The sequence below is a fragment of the Trematomus bernacchii genome, unplaced genomic scaffold (assembly GCF_902827165.1).
Source record: "Trematomus bernacchii unplaced genomic scaffold, fTreBer1.1, whole genome shotgun sequence".
Classification (NCBI taxonomy): domain Eukaryota; kingdom Metazoa; phylum Chordata; class Actinopteri; order Perciformes; family Nototheniidae; genus Trematomus; species Trematomus bernacchii.
The window spans coordinates 741,834-759,385 of NW_022987614.1; the positions used below are offsets into that span (position 1 = coordinate 741,834).

The 17,552-nt window shown below is 40.4% G+C and overlaps 2 protein-coding genes across 3 annotated transcripts in view; both read left to right on the forward strand.

Annotated features, from left to right (window-relative positions):
• LOC117483737 (cyclin-Y-like) overlaps positions 1–11,005 on the forward strand; it is a 29,598-nt gene extending 18,593 nt beyond the window's left edge. For both annotated transcript variants that reach the window (XM_034132082.1, XM_034132083.1), the window contains 7 exons: positions 99–193; positions 284–319; positions 794–851; positions 1,013–1,132; positions 3,695–3,861; positions 6,266–6,428; positions 8,706–11,005. In XM_034132082.1, coding sequence (XP_033987973.1) covers positions 99–193; positions 284–319; positions 794–851; positions 1,013–1,132; positions 3,695–3,861; positions 6,266–6,428; positions 8,706–8,822 — 756 coding nt within the window. In that variant the 3' untranslated portion in view covers positions 8,823–11,005. The remainder of the gene's footprint in view (positions 1–98; positions 194–283; positions 320–793; positions 852–1,012; positions 1,133–3,694; positions 3,862–6,265; positions 6,429–8,705) is intronic.
• A 462-nt stretch (positions 11,006–11,467) lies between these two features.
• Positions 11,468–13,493, forward strand: LOC117483769 (gap junction delta-4 protein-like). Its single transcript, XM_034132117.1, has 2 exons — positions 11,468–11,528; positions 12,406–13,493. The coding sequence occupies exons 1-2, from the start codon at positions 11,468–11,470 to the stop codon at positions 13,491–13,493; spliced, it is 1,149 nt and encodes a 382-aa protein (XP_033988008.1).
• Positions 13,494–17,552: the final 4,059 nt, after the last annotated feature.

The following is a 17,552-nucleotide window of genomic DNA, read 5'->3' on the forward strand; positions in this document are numbered from 1 at the left end:
GTGTGTGTGTGTGTGCCTGCGTGTACGTGTGTGTGTGTGTGTGTGTGTGCCTGCGTGTACGTGTGTGTGTGTGTGTGTGCCTGCGCGTGTGTGTGTAGCATGGAACATCGAAGCGGAAATACAGCTCCTGCTCCACCATCTTCCTCGATGACAACACAGTCAGCCAGCCCAACCTCAAATACACCATCAAATGGTACCAACATGAAGGAATAAATACATATTTTATTATCTCAAGAAACACATTTTTGAACTTATTAACACATGTATTTGTTTCCCTTTACAGTGTAGCAGTGGCGATCTACTACCATATAAAAAACAGGTAGGGATTCTCTTTTCTTTCTATAGTTAGAGTGCATACTGTATGAAAAAGAGAATCATGGTCATTATTGCATATGCACAGTTTATTTGTCATGTATTTTTCAAAGATATCAAAAGCAAATTGCTCCTTTCACAACAATATGTGATATGTGTCCCAATAAATGTGACTACACTACTTGATTACACTACAACAACTCCAAACATAAGATGAAAATAAAAATAGAAATCCATAAAATGTTGAAAAAAAGCCAAATATATTGTTTGATAAGTAAGAATCCATAAAGTAGATTATGAAATCATGTTGATGATACAAATCTACAGCAATAACAAAAACAAATATCAGCTATAATCATCTCTAATTCAGTCTATATCAATTACATTAACACCCTTTATAAATAACTTTACACTTTTTTTACTATAGTGACCTGAGTCTTATGAATGAAATCTATAATGTAACCATGTTTTCTCATGCCAGGGACACAGAAGGAGCGATGCTGCTGGATATATTTGACGAGAAGCTGCACCCTCTTTCAGTAAGACATCAGCACTTACACACCTCACCTCACATCCTACAAAACATTCTGCACAACTACCTCAGAGTCAGATTTTGGTTTTGTAATATATGGAGTAATTGTGCTTTTAAATCTGCTCATTTAGGCATTTTACTTAAACCTTCCTTTTCTCTTTCTTCCAGAAAACAGAGGTCCCCCCGGACTATGACCAGATTGACACGGAGCAGAAACAGATCTACCGATTTGTCCGGACGCTGTTCAGTGCCGCTCAGCTCACTGCAGAGTGTGCCATCGTCACTCTGGTGAGGCTCTTTTACCTCCTCATCCTCTTATAGAGTGGTGAAGGGATGAAGTACGTTTAAAGGTCGACCCAAAAGGTCTTCCTACACAAAAAGCCAATAGGATTTTTCAGTTTTATGATACTTACATGTTTTCTCCACATGTTACTGCCACTTTTCTAATATTTGAAGCGTAACTGCAATCTCCAGAGATAAGAAGCTAACTTTAGGCTATAAATAAACTACAGCACGGTCACATGACTTCACGTCACCACCGCTAAGCTAAAGGTGGCTAATGTTGGGCTATAAAGGAACTACAGCACGGTCACATGACTTCACGTTACCACCGCTAAGCTAAAGGCGGCTAATGTTGGGTTATAAAGTAACTACAGCACGGTCACATGACTTCACGTCACCACCGCTAAGCTAAAGGTGGCTAATGTTGGGCTATAAAGGAACTACAGCACGGTCACATGACTTCACGTCACCACCGCTAAGCTAAAGGTGGCTAATGTTGGGCTATAAAGGAACTACAGCACGGTCACATGACTTCACGTTACCACCGCTAAGCTAAAGGCGGCTAATGTTGGGTTATAAAGTAACTACAGCACGGTCACATGACTTCACGTCACCACCGCTAAGCTAAAGGTGGCTAATGTTGGGCTATAAAGGAACTACAGCACGGTCACATGACTTCACGTCACCACCGCTAAGCTAAAGGCGGCTAATGTTGGGTTATAAAGGAACTACAGCACGGTCACATGACTTCACGTCACCACCGCTAAGCTAAAGGTGGCTAATGTTGGGCTATAAAGGAACTACAGCACGGTCACATGACTTCACTTCACCACCGCTAAGCTAAAGGCGGCTAATGTTGGGTTATAAAGTAACTACAGCACGGTCACATGACTTCACGTCACCACCGCTAAGCTAAAGGCGGCTAATGTTGGGCTATAAAGTAACTACAGCACGGTCACATGACTTCACGTCACCACCGCTAAGCTAAAGGCGGCTAATGTTGGGCTATAAAGTAACTACAGCACGGTCACATGACTTCACGTCACCACCGCTAAGCTAAAGGCGGCTAATGTTGGGCCTGATTACGTTTAGTCATCTCATTTAGACTCTTGTTAGCAACCACAGTTTTTAAGACACAAAGAAGCTTCAGACATTCACCATTTGAGTTATTTAGTGCCATATTTTATGTCGTAGAACAAAATGTGATTTTCTCGTAAACTCCTGTAGACCTTATTTTGGGAGTAAATTATTAAATGAATTCCCGGGTTAACGACTCATCTCTGCACCACTTCATTATATATTTTGGGATCACAACATAAACACTCATACCAAAAAACAAGATTTCTCACAAAGGTTAAGGTGGAATCTTCAACTGTGTCCCCACACACACATTATCACACACACACTTCCTGTTGAGGCCTCAGGGGGAATTCTGCCCTGATGTGTAGAGACAAGCCAGGGATGTGTGTAAAATGGTGATGAGACGTGTGCATCCAAAATACCATGTCGTCTGAGTGTGTGTCGGGGGGGGGGGGGTCAGTGAAGATGAATTCCTCCTGACACCATCGAGTGGAGCATGGACATAGATAAGTAAAACAGATTAGATCAGAGGTTACTAACCTTTTTCCTTAAGGGACCCCTTTTCTGTCATTAAGTAAACTGACAACCATTGACTCAAGGACATATTTCATGGTATATTTCGTATAATATTGAAAGCATAACAAGACACTGTACATGTTCCCCATAATTGAACACAATAACTGCAGGATGTTTGTTTAAATTAATTAATTTTGAGCAGATAATTTCATGTCAATATTGCCTTCCTGTTTTTTAGGACGTTAAAGAACAATTCTCTGTCCTTATTATGAATTTTAATCTTATAAATGTCAACAATCAAACATACTCAACCACGTTTACCACGCCTGCATCTTGTGAGATAAAAACAAGAAGTATACAGATCTTAAGAAAAGCCAAAAATAACTATTTCATGAATTTTTTGTCACAGATATGAATGAAATCTTTAGATATAATAAAAAAAAATGTATCTTACACATCTTAAAATCAATAAGGCTTTATAACCCCCCTTTTAAAGCTTTGGCGACCTCTACTGGGGGTCCATACTCCGAGTTCAGGACCCATTGGATTAGATGGGAGTTATGTTTTTCATAGCCTCTTTTGTGTCTGTAGGAGCCATATGTTAAAATGTATAATTTGATATATTATGTGTGTATATATATTTGAACATTGTATTTAGTTAAACCAGCTGTTGTAAAATTGATGTCATAGCCGACCGCGGCTGCTGGTAATGAGAAGTTAGAAAGAGAAAAGAATCACGGAGGAATATAGTTTTTTGACCTTTGAAAATATGTGTACCTTTTTGTTTAAGTAAAGAGTCAACCAAACTTTCCTTAGACGTATTTTTGTTGGAGTCAAGCTTATTGCTACTTGTGGATATATACATTTTTGGATTAGACGGAACCTCAGTGTCTATTTAAAGCATTTCCTACTGCTTTACTTCCACGCCCAGTCCTCCTCAGTGTTGATTCTTTACTCCGTGTTGTTGCTCAGATCTACCTGGAGCGGCTGCTGACCTACGCAGAGATCGACATCACTCCCGGGAACTGGAAGAGGATCATTCTCGGCGCCATCCTGCTGGCCTCCAAGGTGTGGGACGACCAGGCCGTGTGGAACGTGGACTACTGCCAGATCCTCAAAGACATCACTGTGGAGGACATGTGAGTTCATACTGAGAAATGGGATTCGTTTTATATTAAGGACTTTGGTATTTAAAGGTCACCTATTATGCAAAATCCACTTGTTCATGTCTCTTCTACATCAACACGTGTCCCCTCTTCTTCATGTCTCTTCTACATCAACATGTGTCCCCTCTGTGTAAAGAGATTCTGAAAGTTACAGGAACAAAGATTCTCTCTCTTCTTGTCCTGATCCATTTCTATAAAAACCTGTCTGAAAATGAGCTGATCAGATTTTGGACACTTTATGATGTCATAACGATGTTTTGGCTTGTGTAACCATTAGCCAATCAGCAACCAAGGTAACCCCCCCCCCACCTTATCACCTGAATCTCCTCCTAGAGCACCATTGAGTTCTTTTTAACCAAATATCTCTCATGCCCCTTTCACACCGGCGCTTTTTCAGCTCCGGCTCGGAGCTAGAGCCTGAAAAGTACCAGTTTTTCCTGTTCACACCGCAGCGGCGCCGCCTCTTAGCTCCGGAATCCGGTTCACTTCCAGCTCCAACAAATTGTCGGTCTAGAAGCAAGAGCTTCGGAGCTAAGAGGCGGCGTCGCTTACGTCTTTCTTACGTCGAGGCGTGCAGGAAACTAAACCCACCTCCCCTGAACATGGGTCGACTGAAGAGTCTCGTCATGCCTGCCTACAAGCAGTAGCGCTGAGCAAAGTGACTAGAAGGCAACCACACACTTATAAAAAAAACACACTTTATAAAGTCAGGCAACACTAACCAGGCTTCGTGTGATTCTGTTTATTTGTACCTTACTTTGACCATCCGTTCGCTGTTATTGATCATTGTGGAGAGCAGGCAGACGTTTTGTTTGTTATTATAGCAGCTATCGGATGGAATCAATACATGGGCTGCACAGGTTGTCATGTCCGACTATCACAAGTAGAATCATAATGAAAAATACGTCGGTAAAAAGTGCCTGTAGAAAACGGCTTAGCAAGTAGTCAGTTTAGCTTCGGTTGCTATGCCAACATCACCCATGTTATACCAGAGACACTTTCATAACAGCGTCAATTCAGACTGACACACATTCACTTAAGGGGAACTGGGGATATGTATCAGCTGCTTGTGTGACAGTCAGACAGTGAATACTTTAGAGCCGTGTGAGCTAACCCGGAGCTAACGGGAGAATACACTCGTGGAAGAGCAGCCAGCACTGCAGCGGTCGGTAAATGCCGCTGAAACACATTAATAAACAATGAACCACGGCACTCTGGAGAAAAGTATAAGGTTGGAGAAGTCGTTATTTAATTTAATCTGGCTTCGTATGATTAAAAGCAACACGATCATCGACCCGACGCAGTCCCCGGCCCGTTGTTGTTGTGAGCTCCGTTGGGGAGAAAATCAGCGATGTAAACGGTGACGTCATGACGCAGCAGCGGCAGCTGGGCGGTGTGAACAGAGCGGGAGCTGAAAAGGGAAACCGGAGCTGAACCAGAAAAGCTCTAGCTAGGAGCTAGAAAGGGAAAAGCGCTGGTGTGAAAGCCGCATCAGAGGGGCGTGGGGAGGGGCTCCTTATTTTCATCTAAAGTAACAGACAGAGAATCAGCACTTTGGAAACAGGGCTGAAACAGAGGGGATTATGGGATGCTGCAATGATCTGTTTGGTGTTTGGAGCCAAACACTTCAGAGACATGTTATGAATATATCTGAGACCTATTATATATTGATGGAAAACAGTATAATAGGGGACCTTTAAGATGCATATTAGGATTAGGTTTGGTGCGAGTTTAGGAGCGGAACAAAACAAAGATTATGATCAATCCCCCAAAAAAATAGTTTCATGGCGAATTTCCTCGTAAACATGTAAGGATTCATCATTGCAACGACACTAAAATACACATTTCTCTCAGAGAGTCAATGATATTAATCCCAGGACAAGTTAAAACAATGTTAAAAGGAAATAGAGATCACTGCTTTGCCATTTTTGCAGCCTCTTGATTGGTCAATATATCAGACAGATTTCTGACCGGTAACCTCCTGCAGCTGCATGCATGTAATTCAAAGTTGGACATGTTGAGGAAATCGTTGCTATTGAAGAGCTTGGCTGAATGATTCTTCTAGTAGAGAGACTATTTTGTTTTGGTCCACCTGTAAAGAGAACACAAACATGTTCAACACCCCATGACGTTACAAATAAGAGGTACACCAATATGTTAGAAAGTAGAGATATGGCCAAAGTTGGTCAAACAAATGAGGCATAAAATAAAATTAGCAGGGGGTAGGTGAGTGTGCACAGGAGTAGGTATGTAGCAGTACATGTACATTAAGCTCTTAGAGGAGAAGGTGTATGTGTGGGAGGGCTTGCATCTTGAAAAAGTAGTATCTCTTGTTTTGATTTCATGACTGAACCTCCTGCTCTTTCCTCTCTCACAGGAACGAGTTGGAGCGGCACTTCCTGGAGCTGCTGCAGTTCAACATCAACGTGCCGTCCAGTGTCTACGCCAAATATTACTTTGACCTGCGCTCGCTGTCAGAAACCAACAACCTGAGCTTCCCTCTGGAGCTGCTCAGCAGAGACAAGGCCCTGAAACTGGAGGTGAGGCGCCTCCATGCAATGTCTGCTCTCTGTATGTGTTTAAAGATCTCTTACTTTAGTACGTCCAGTGGTGGTTTGAAAGAAAGACACTAGAAGAAAAGTTCTGAAGCTCTTTTGAACCACAAAACTGTAAACATGATTTTCTATTCTATACAATGTGGTTAAAAAAAAACAGAACATTGAGCATAGGGATGTCCCGATCACCTTTTTTTGCTCCCGATCCGATTCCGATCATTTGATTTTGACAATCTGCCGATGCCGATTTTTCCCGATCCGATCTTTATGCAATGCATTAAGAGAAAAAAAAGGTAACAGATAACGGCTGGTCATCCAACGCGATGAATTCAGCTATCTTGGCTGTTATTCTTTTGGCCTTTTCACTGTTCTGGGGCAGTTTCTCTTTCCTTTTAAAAGTCTCTGAAAGTGTTGGTTGTTTCGTGCCGTTACCTGAGTGGCCGCTGTGTACTCGTCGTGTTGTTGTTGGTGTTTGTTTCTCAGGTGGCGTATTAGATTGGTCGTGTTGAACGTAGCTCTGTTCTTTCCACCACGCGGAACCTCCGCCTTGCAAACATTGCATCTGGCTGTTACACTGCCTTCGCTTTCAATTTTATAATACTTCCAAACTCCTGACATTTTCTCTGTCCCGACTCCCGAGGCACCAGCTGAACGTAGCCTCTTGTTAGCTTACTGCTACTATTAGACACTGCGCCCACTCTGTTGCCAGATTTGAGAGAAATAAGCAACCAGGTCTATGAAAACAAGCCCAAAAGAAGCAACACATACATGATGTTGTGTAATTTTAACCCAAAACTGAGGCCTCAGGATGACTTTAAGACGTGAACATGGTCATTTTTGTTTTGTAACATTAAAAAAAATAAAAATATTTTATAAAAAAAAAAAAAAGTTCCCCATCCCCGATTTTTTTCTCCCGATTCCGATCTTTTGAAAATCACGTGATCGGCTCCGATCCCCGATCACGTGATCGGATCGGGACATCTCTAATTGAGCAGATTGTTGCTTCTTTGGAGGTGTTTTAAATATCTCTTTTTCACCATCACTTCCACAGCCAACATACAAAATATACAAAAGAATATTGTGACTGTGTTGCTGTTTCATTATGACAGCTGAAATTGACTAAATAATGCCTTTTCTAATGGTTTAGCGGACTGGTTTGACTAAGTTTAATGCCTCTTTAGATGTGGTGGAAATGCAAAAACAAATACAACAAAATACTGAATGAGTTTGCACTTTCTGCGTGGCAATACTTTCTGATGCTCTCGGTCAAAAGGGGGATTCAAAGTTTACTGATTTATATCACGATTGTATCATACAGAACGTTTTAAAGACGTTATAATTAAATTGAAACTGTACCAATAGTGGTTTTAATCATCCAGGGATAAAGGATGCATTGCGTGGAAGCGTTATGCAAATAACAGTAACCTAAGTAGCATGTCAAATCTTTTCTTTAACATCTTTTTATGATTGCGTGTCACAGAAAGGTACTTTGCATACTAAAAGTAGAGTATTTGTTCCTTAACACTAGAACCGCCAACGGGTACATTTTACCCGCAGCTGTTCCTTGATTGTATGTAACTTTTTTTCAATAAAATATTCAAGTCTCCCAGTCTGTGACTTTTCCTGAAAGTGTGTTATGTAGCACCCTCTGGTGTTAAACATTGTCAATATGAAGTCAGATTGAAAAAATTGCCCCAAAAAATTGCCATTTATACCAATCAGCGCCAGCGGGTAATATTTACCTTATCGAAAATGCAGTGATTCTCGCGCTATTGATCTCGCGCGAACACATAAACATGACGTGTTGCTATAGCAACGCCTGTTGTTTACTGCGGTTCCAGAGAGAGAGAGAGAGAGAGAGAGAGAGAGAGAGAGAGAGAGAGAGAGAGAGAGCGAGAGAGAGAAGAGAGAGAGAGAAGAGAGAGAGAAAGAGAGAGAGAGAGAGAGAGAGAGAGCGAGAGAGAGAGAGAGAGGAGAGAGAGAGAGAGAGAGAGACTGTTAGCGATATGTTATACTTCATGCTATCTGCACACTAGATATCATATGAAAGCTGAGAGTCCACAGATTATATTGGTATAAGTTTCACCTTGCGATCAAATCTCACTGTTAACCTGTGTTCTAGTATGATAAATAAAAGAACATTGTACCTTGAAAATCAATGTATTCTAATCGCGGGTACATTTGACCCGTTGGCGGTTTTAGGTATACAGCGACCCCTGGCGGTTCTAGTGTTAATAAAAACAATCCCTGTCCTCTTTTCAGGCTATCTCCCGGCTGTGTGATGACCGGTACAAGGACATTCGGAAAGCTGCCAAAAAACGCTCCTCCAGCACGGACAATCTATGTGGCATCAAATGGGTTCCTGCTATCCTCTCCTAACCAATATGAATCTGCCATAAACTGAACACTGGCATCAGGCTGCAGGAACACCGGCTGGGTGAAAACACTCACAAGAGGAAATATACCAACATGCTTTAAGAACTATACTTTGGATTACAGATAATACCAAGACGGTGGGATTTGGTTTTGCTTGAGTGGAGGCAAGAAAGTGGAACCACATCTGTTGTTTTCTTGAGTTTTTCTCAGTGCCTCAACTCTCCTGATAATGAAAGAGAAGTTCCTGACTGTTATAGTATCTGTGGGAAACATTTATTTGGACCCACCTGGAAAGTCCTGGACTCAAAAAGCCTCAAATTCTTCCTGGGACACGGCACTCTGTTCAGTTTTGTGTCCGGCCTATTTTAAAAACATTTGACATAACCTGCCTTTGAGAATGGCCGTGCATATTCACAACGAAGCATACTATTTATTTGACTTTGATTATACGTGGACTTCTGCCTGAACCCATAACACCTGCAGAGTTTCAGTAGTGTAGCACTGGACTTATTATTTATTACTTAGAATAATTAAAGTGTTAGCAAGTTTTCTCCTTTGGCAATATGTATATTCAAGGTTTACAGTATTTGTAGTGTACCTTCCGATACTCAGGTAGTCCGTTTAATCTATTGTGATGCTCCTCTATAGGGTTGAAAGTGACAAATTACATATTGTGGAGGGACAGAATTAATATAATCTTGTGATATTTTCCTATTTTAGGGACATTAATAATCAAACTACCACATTTTCTTGGCCTGTATAGCAAGAAATATAACCCGTTTTCCAGAGTTTCTGATTCTGTACTCATCAGACTCTGGTTATATATTAATATGATTATTACAAGGCAGTTTCAGTCAAAGTCAATTCAAATTTAGATGCCCAATATAAGCTTTGAATAGAGTAAGCACACCTCACCGCTGACATCTAGTGGACATTTGCGGATTTGAGATTTGTTTTGTTTACCCAAATACAATTTTTATAGCGGTATGTATTGGAATTGATATTTATACTAATGCAGGGTGATTTTGCACCTTACAAATGTATCAAGCACCAAAATATACTGTTACATTAAAACACAGGACAGTGCGTTGTTTTCAATTATTCAGTATTGTACAACTACATAACCGTGCATTACATCTACACAGTACCTGGAAAGTTCACTTATATTGAAAGACTACAGTACATCCATGCATGCAGTCTTGTCTGGATAAGGTGGTTTCTCTAACTTTCCCAATTGTTTTTTAAACACTTTCAAACAAAACTGCTCCAATCCTTATGTTCGTTTCACCATTTATTGCGAGGACACAGTCAAAAATACAGTCCAATCGGTGGTAGTACAAGTTAGATGGCTGATTGTGATGAAATATGGTAGGAAAGTACGGTACAAATTGCAAAAGAGTATGCAGTAGAAATGGGGATAACAGAAAACGTTCACCACCAGACTCACCCCCTCTCTCTTCCATGCAAAACCACAAGTGATGAGTTAAAAAAAAAAACACATAATAAGAAAATGTACCTCACATTTGGTTCCTACACCTAATAATGCATCAGGATAAACAGGCAGAAATATTCCTTACTTCCTGAGACGTCCACAGTTATCTGTTTTTTTTTACAAATATACAAACATGGGCAAAGGAATACTGTGGGTGTGATGTGTAATATAAGACCGTAAAATATCACAAATCCCAAAATAAACTTCTCCCATGTTTCCAGCCGGGGGGTTTATTGTTGGTCACACAGTCGTTCAATAACAGCCTGTAGTTGTCACAAATATAAACGTCCATTAATCTGCTTTCTTTAGTGTTTGACAACCAATTAATCATGTTGCAAATCCATGGTGTCTGCCCTAAAAAATTAAGATTGTTAAGATTACTAAAATAATAGAAATAAGGCACTATAGGGTGAACCACAAAGACTGCCTTTAAAGCCCAGAATCACACACATATTGGACAACATGTGATATTCTTAATTCACTTTTGAACGAGGGTCATTTTATGAAACCCTAACTGCTGAGCCAAGTGTTGAAACTGGTATTTTGTAATTCCATCGTACATTTATTTCCCTATTGGCAAATATCTGATCAGGTTTTCATGTTTTCTTTCCCTCATTTGTCTGAAAACTGAAGCACTAAAATATACTTATTTTGCAAATTAACTTTGTATAACGTATAAAGACTTGAAAAACTGGGAACGTGTTAATTGTGATTTATTTATGTGTGTGTGATCAGAGAAAAGCCCTTGTCTAAAAGTGTGTTATTGAAGAAGACCTTTGTGCATTTACATAAGCTGCTTTTCCTAAAAATGTCCTCTATTTGATCTGAATGTTACCTTAATTAGATATTGACTCATGTAGCTGTCGCACCTGTTTGATACCGGCGTGCCTGCGTATGATCCTCAGCTTCCAGTAAGGTTGACTGGGACTCCGACATCCCAACAATGCTTTGATAGCAGGCGGTAAGAATAGCTCTCTGCAGGCAGAACACAGTAACACAACATCTGAGGTGACTGCACTCAGAGTTCAGCTGAAGATCTGGAGCCGTGTTGAAGAGGAGAGCAGCTCAGGGACTTCTCCTGGACTCTGATTTGTGTTGCAGAGCTGAAGAGTTTTGGTTGATTGGCATTTTGAATTAGGGTTAGCGCTGAACAATCATGATGATGGGAGCCAGAGATCTACTCTTCATCACCATCAGTCAAAATGTCTCTTTTATGGGTAAGTCCTTTTTGTAGTTCAGAATATGATCATTAAGAAATGTCTTTTTTTTCCCTGTAGAGTAACAGTAATAGTTTACTTTACCCAAACTAGAAGTATATGTAAAGAGCTGTCAATTCAAACACGTAATACATCTATAAAACATTGGATTTTCCAACAAATCCTATCAAAATACATTGTTGTTAATGCATATTTAATTGCATTTATCTTATTTATGGTACAATATACCATGAGAACAATATATTTTTGACTGTTTCTGGAAGGATTTTCATGCATTTTCATGATTAAAGGGGACCTATCATGAAAATGCACTTTTGTACGTCTTTTATACATGAATACTACCTACCTACCCAACTACCTCATTATGATTTCTTCTCTTCACTGACTCTGGCGCTCATTGTTATTTGGTCACGTTAAGATAAGATAAGATAAGATAAGAGGTACTTTATTGATCCCAAATTGGGAAATGTTTGCAGCAGAAGTATACAGTAGGCCATGAAGATAAAAAATCTATTAACTCTGACAATAAAAATGTTGTTTCCATCACAGGAAAGACCTGGTGGAAGTCATGTTTTCAATCCAATCAAAATACATGAATACATATTTAATTGCATTTATCTTAATTATGGTACGATATACCATGAGACCAATATATTTTGACAGGTGCTGGAAGGATTTTCTTGAAAGTGAAATGTGTCCCTTAGTTTCTCTCTCTGTCATATGTCTGTTTTGTTATATATTACACTCTCATGTAATTGTAAATAATCATACTTCAAGTATTTATTGTCCTCTTTTCCGCAACGACCCAACGACATCATTATGATTTCTCATCTTCACCGAATCTATCGCTCATTATATCGTTTTGTTTCCATCACAGGAAAGACCTGGTGGATGCTGATGCTGGTTTTACGTCTTCCAGTCGTCCTTCTGGCCGGGTTCACGCTCTTCAGTGACGAACAGGAGACATTTGTCTGCAACACCATCCAGCCGGGCTGCTCCAACGTGTGTTTCGATGCGTTTGCTCCGGTGTCCATCTTCCGTCTGTGGTTCTTCCACCTCATGTTCCTCTGTCTTCCTCATGTGCTTTTTGCAACCTACGTCATGCATAAAGTTTGGTCAAATCCCCATTTTGGAGGTTTCTACTGCGACAGGAAGAGGGGAGGTTCACCTTTTACTCTTGAGAACTCCTCGAGAGAAGTGTCCTTGCACAAAGCTCCACTTCACGACCTGCCACATGATTTGGGAGCGCCGCGCTTCTACTGCACCTACTTCCTGGTTGTTATTCTACGGATCGTTCTAGAAATGGTTTTCGGTGCATGCCAGTTTCTTCTCTTCGGTTTGTCCGTTCCTAAGAGCTTCCTGTGTTACGAGACTCCCTGCAACTCTGGGGTCGAGTGCTACATCTCCAAACCTACGGAGAAGACTTTAATGCTGAACTTCATGCTGGGTGTTGCCTCCTTGTCCATTCTGCTAAGTTTGGTTGATCTGGTGAGCTCCATGAAGGCCATGATGAGATGGAGAAGGCACAGGGAGATGATGATGGACGAGATGAGTAAAGGAGAGCAAAGCAGTGTGTTCACAACAACAACTACAACTGAAGACAGCGATGTTGTTATAACCAGGAAAATCAGTCGCTGTGAAAGCTCAAAGAACGGTTTTAAAGATGAAAGACATGCAGTGCCAAACGGCGAACCTCTTCACAAAAAGGTGAATAATGGAACCGCTAATGACAAGAGTCCAGAGAACAAAGAGGGTCAGATTGAGACGAGCCCTCCAATATCAACTCACTATGTCCTCCACAGCCAACTGAGACCTCCACAGTCCCCTCGTCCTGAGAGAGGACCACCAACAAACTCCAGGATGCAAACACCTGTGGCCGTCAGAAAGCAGGTCACTCCAGTTAAGGAAAACTCAGGACAACAGTCTGATAGCAGCGACAATCAGGACAAGAGGGCATGGGTGTAAATGACTGTCATTGGAAAGAATGCTGCGTCTACAGATGTCTTTGATTTAACCATTTTAAGCATGACATTTTAGAAGGAGTTGTAAGGTGTCATGGTGTTGGTAATAGTGACAAACCTACGGAGAAAAAGCCACCATTGTTCAAAAAAGTCAGCTTCATTAAACCCACTCTACGCTACAAGCCTAACTCCAAATGGCAGACAAACAACATCAACAACATCTATTAAGTAGGGTGAACCTAACCTAAGCTAGCAAGATTTTAAAAAGGGCACGTTAGCAAGGTAAAGGTGTGTGGTGCAGTGGACTAGTGCGTTGGTGTTCGGATCAGGGTTCAACAGGTTCAAACCCCACTGCAGTCAGCATGTCGTTGTGTCCCTGAGACACTTCACCCCAAATTGCTCCTGTGGGGATTGTCCACAGTATTGAGTATGAAAGTCGCTTTGGATAAAAGCGTCTAACAAGTGACATGTAATGTAATGTAATGAGGAGTTGGTGGAAACCAAATCAAACCTAAAAGATGAGCACAAAATGAACTTCATCTGGCTGCTAAAAAATGTTGGCTCGTTGTTTTAGTTTGAAAAACTTCTAGACTCATTAACCAAGCAATTTTAATTTAATTTTTTTAAATGTAAGCTCTGATAAACCCACTGTATGTAACCACTCCAGTACCAAATTGCATAACTACCGAAATCTAGTAAGCTGGTAAACTGTATATATGTCATCAGCAAGAATGGCAATGGTTTGTTATTTGCCATACATCTAAGTGATTACAATTCAAATGAATATTAAGAGTGAAGTCAAAATATTTTCCAATGAACCAAGAGGCCAAAAACTCACTTAGTGCAGATTTCATTTAATTGTATTTTACAACGTTCATCTTAATCTGAGTTTAGATTCAATGTCTTAAAGGATATTAAAGTAACTCAACATGCAAGTGACAATGTTTAACATTTCTTAAAAATAGAAAAACACAGTGTTGACACATTACACGGGTAGACAACGGATAAAAAATCCATCACTCTCGTCTCGATCTTCAATGTTTTGGAGATGTTTTAGAATCCAACATTGATGTGTTGTTTTTCTTGATGCATGCACACTGGAATACTTGTTGTATTTTTTAATAAATAATAATAAAATGTGTTAATTGGTCATGTCCTGTTCACATTGAGATGTTGCTCCACATTCCCATGTTTGTTTTAACACCCTGAGCTTTCTCTGCATTAAAAAAAAATGGGTCAGTAACACCAACACGGGGTGACCTTGAGAACTTTTCCAGTGCTCAGCTGTTGTCTGGATGACTGAGTGCTGGCAACACAACAGACACACTGACCCGACCTCTGACCTCTCACACGACCACTCCACCACCTGACTTAAGCCGACCCTGATCGGATGACATAAGACCTTCAACGATCTCGCTAACATCATTCCACATTAGCTTAGCATGCTAGCAAAGCCTGTGGCATTTGACCTATATGAGGCAGAAAGTGATTGATGGTCACAGACACATTTGATTTTGCGGATGATAAAAACCTGTAGGCATATTCAGGATATTACCTCATGTCTAAAAAAAGTGAATCATGGCCTGATGATTGACATGTGTTGTGTCTGCGTACTTTTCAGCATCCTTTCATCATTTTTCCCAATGGAAGAAAACGTGCTTCCTATTCTGGGAGTTCTTTGCGATAACTCAATGTGTTTTGCTTTTATTGTTTTCTGAGTCTAATAGAGTGATGGATGAATTTGCCCTCAAACCCGTAAATGAGTTTGCATTTTACAACTCACGGTTCCCTCGTCAATGGTTTTTTGAATGTGTTTTTAGTTAGATGCTTGAAAAACGGTCTGTGGAGATGTCCACATTTTGTTCTGAAAAATAAAAGTATGTCAGTAAAAACCCTACAATGTCTGGGGTCTTAAAAACAGAGGTCGATAACAACTTCATTTACTTAAAGTGGACCTATCATGCTATATTTGAATAATATAGTGTAGGACCATACCTATATAAGGCATATTTATACTTTTTTTTTTTCAAAATACCAAACAGACCAACATTTCAGCCATGCCTCATTTTGCTCAATTTGCACTTTTTTATCCCTGTTTTAGCAAGGGCAGATTCAGTGAGAACAGCACCACCTACAGGCCTGGCATATGTACTACAGCGTCTCCAGCGCTTTCGAACGGCAATGGCCGTGGTTGTCTCCTCCTGATTGGTGGAGTTGGCCCAATAGCCGTAGCGCCACCGTCCTGACGTCAGGACAGTGTTCAAATCTGGATCAGTTTTTATCAGATCCGTTGCAGCCCCTTTTTTAGAGATTTGGGTATGGAGGAAAATAGAGAGGGTTGTGTTTTCTGACACTTGGTGAGTTCCCTGGAACACCGGGGACACATATTCATGTAGAAAAGACGTACAAAAGTGCATTTTGCATGATAGGTCCCCTTTAAGGGAAAATAATAAACATAATTACACTGAACACAAATCTGTCTTTTTCTTAGCTAATTGAAGTGAAGTCATTCTTCCGTGATGTAGTTTGTTTATAGCGGACATTAGCTTTTTACATCTGGCGATTGCATTTATGCTTTACAAATCTTAATATGTGGAGATTTTTTTTTGTCGAGTTACAACTGGCCATGCTAACTTCCTGGTTGACAAATTCGTCATCAATGCACTACTCCACAGGATCCAAAGCATCATCCTGGTACCAAAACAACCCTCGACTCAAATGATCACTGTACCTACTGCAATACAAACTGTAATTTCAATGTGTGAACTAGCACACCTCCCTGGTCAAAACTGTGACAATGATTGCAACAACACAACCCCTGAGTAACATTACCCCCCTTGTAGCCATGACCCTAACACATTCCACATACCCGTCTTATTCTTCTTCTGCTGGTGCGCAGAGAAAGGACTCTACTGTCACTAGTGGAGGTCAAGAGGTCACACAAGCAAACCTGCTGACCCTTCACAAGAGTCAGCCCCTACACACACAAAACAGTGTGTGTAAAGTGACCGTACACACAGAAACTGTTCTGTTAGCTATGTGTCCTTGGCAAAATCCCAGCCACCATGTCTGCCTTAACATATGATATCATCTGCGTTAAAGGCACCTCTTTGTTGTGCAATTTATAACAAGCAGAGATGGAAGAAGACGTACTCCTTTAAGCATTAAAACCACAGTGTAGGAATGCTGTTGCAAGTAACATTCCTTTATTATTGGTTTTAGAATGAAGTATTAGCATCAAAACCTGAAGGACCAAAGCTAAAAGTACTTCGGAATAATGCATTTATTCTCTTATTGTAATACAATTATTGACGCATTACTTTTCCTACTGCTTATTCCCTAATAGTACATCATCATTCATGTGTCGTGTATGTGTTAATTATATCAACCTGCAGAGAAACTGAGGTTGTAAAATATATGTAGATGAGTAAAAAGTACAGAACTTTCTTCCAAGAAGTATTGGACATGTTTTATACTCAAGTACAGCATTAGTACCACACAATTGTACTTCAGTAGAGTAACTGAGCAAATGTATCTTTCAAGACTGATACAAATATTATGTTTACCAGTTTTCTATACAGGGTTTATACAGCACCTTTTATTGTCATGTCCCCAGGTTTGAAACAGAAACATGTCTACAACAGAATGAGACACTTCGTACAAAAGTAAGTGGACATCTGAGTACAACACCCATATGTGCTGGTTGAGTATCTTCTCCTCTCATGGGCTCAATGTGTCGCTATATAACATCGTCCATTGTTGCGGGGGAGCTTTCCACCACATTAAGAAACCTCGCTGCTCCTTTTTAGCCACAAGAGCATTAGCCGGGTCAACAACTGGTGTTGGGCGACAAAGCCTGGCTCCCAGTCGAACTCCAGTTTGTAATGCGATATTGAAAGAGGAAAGGGCCTTTCAACACTTGCTTCATGGCTGGAAGTATTATTGTCTAACTGCTGTATTTCTTTGAGTTAAAACCAAAATGTAAAGCATTTCACCAAATGTACACAAACATATTGTGGGGATGTTTATAAAACCTTATACAACTAACCCCTTTTGACACATG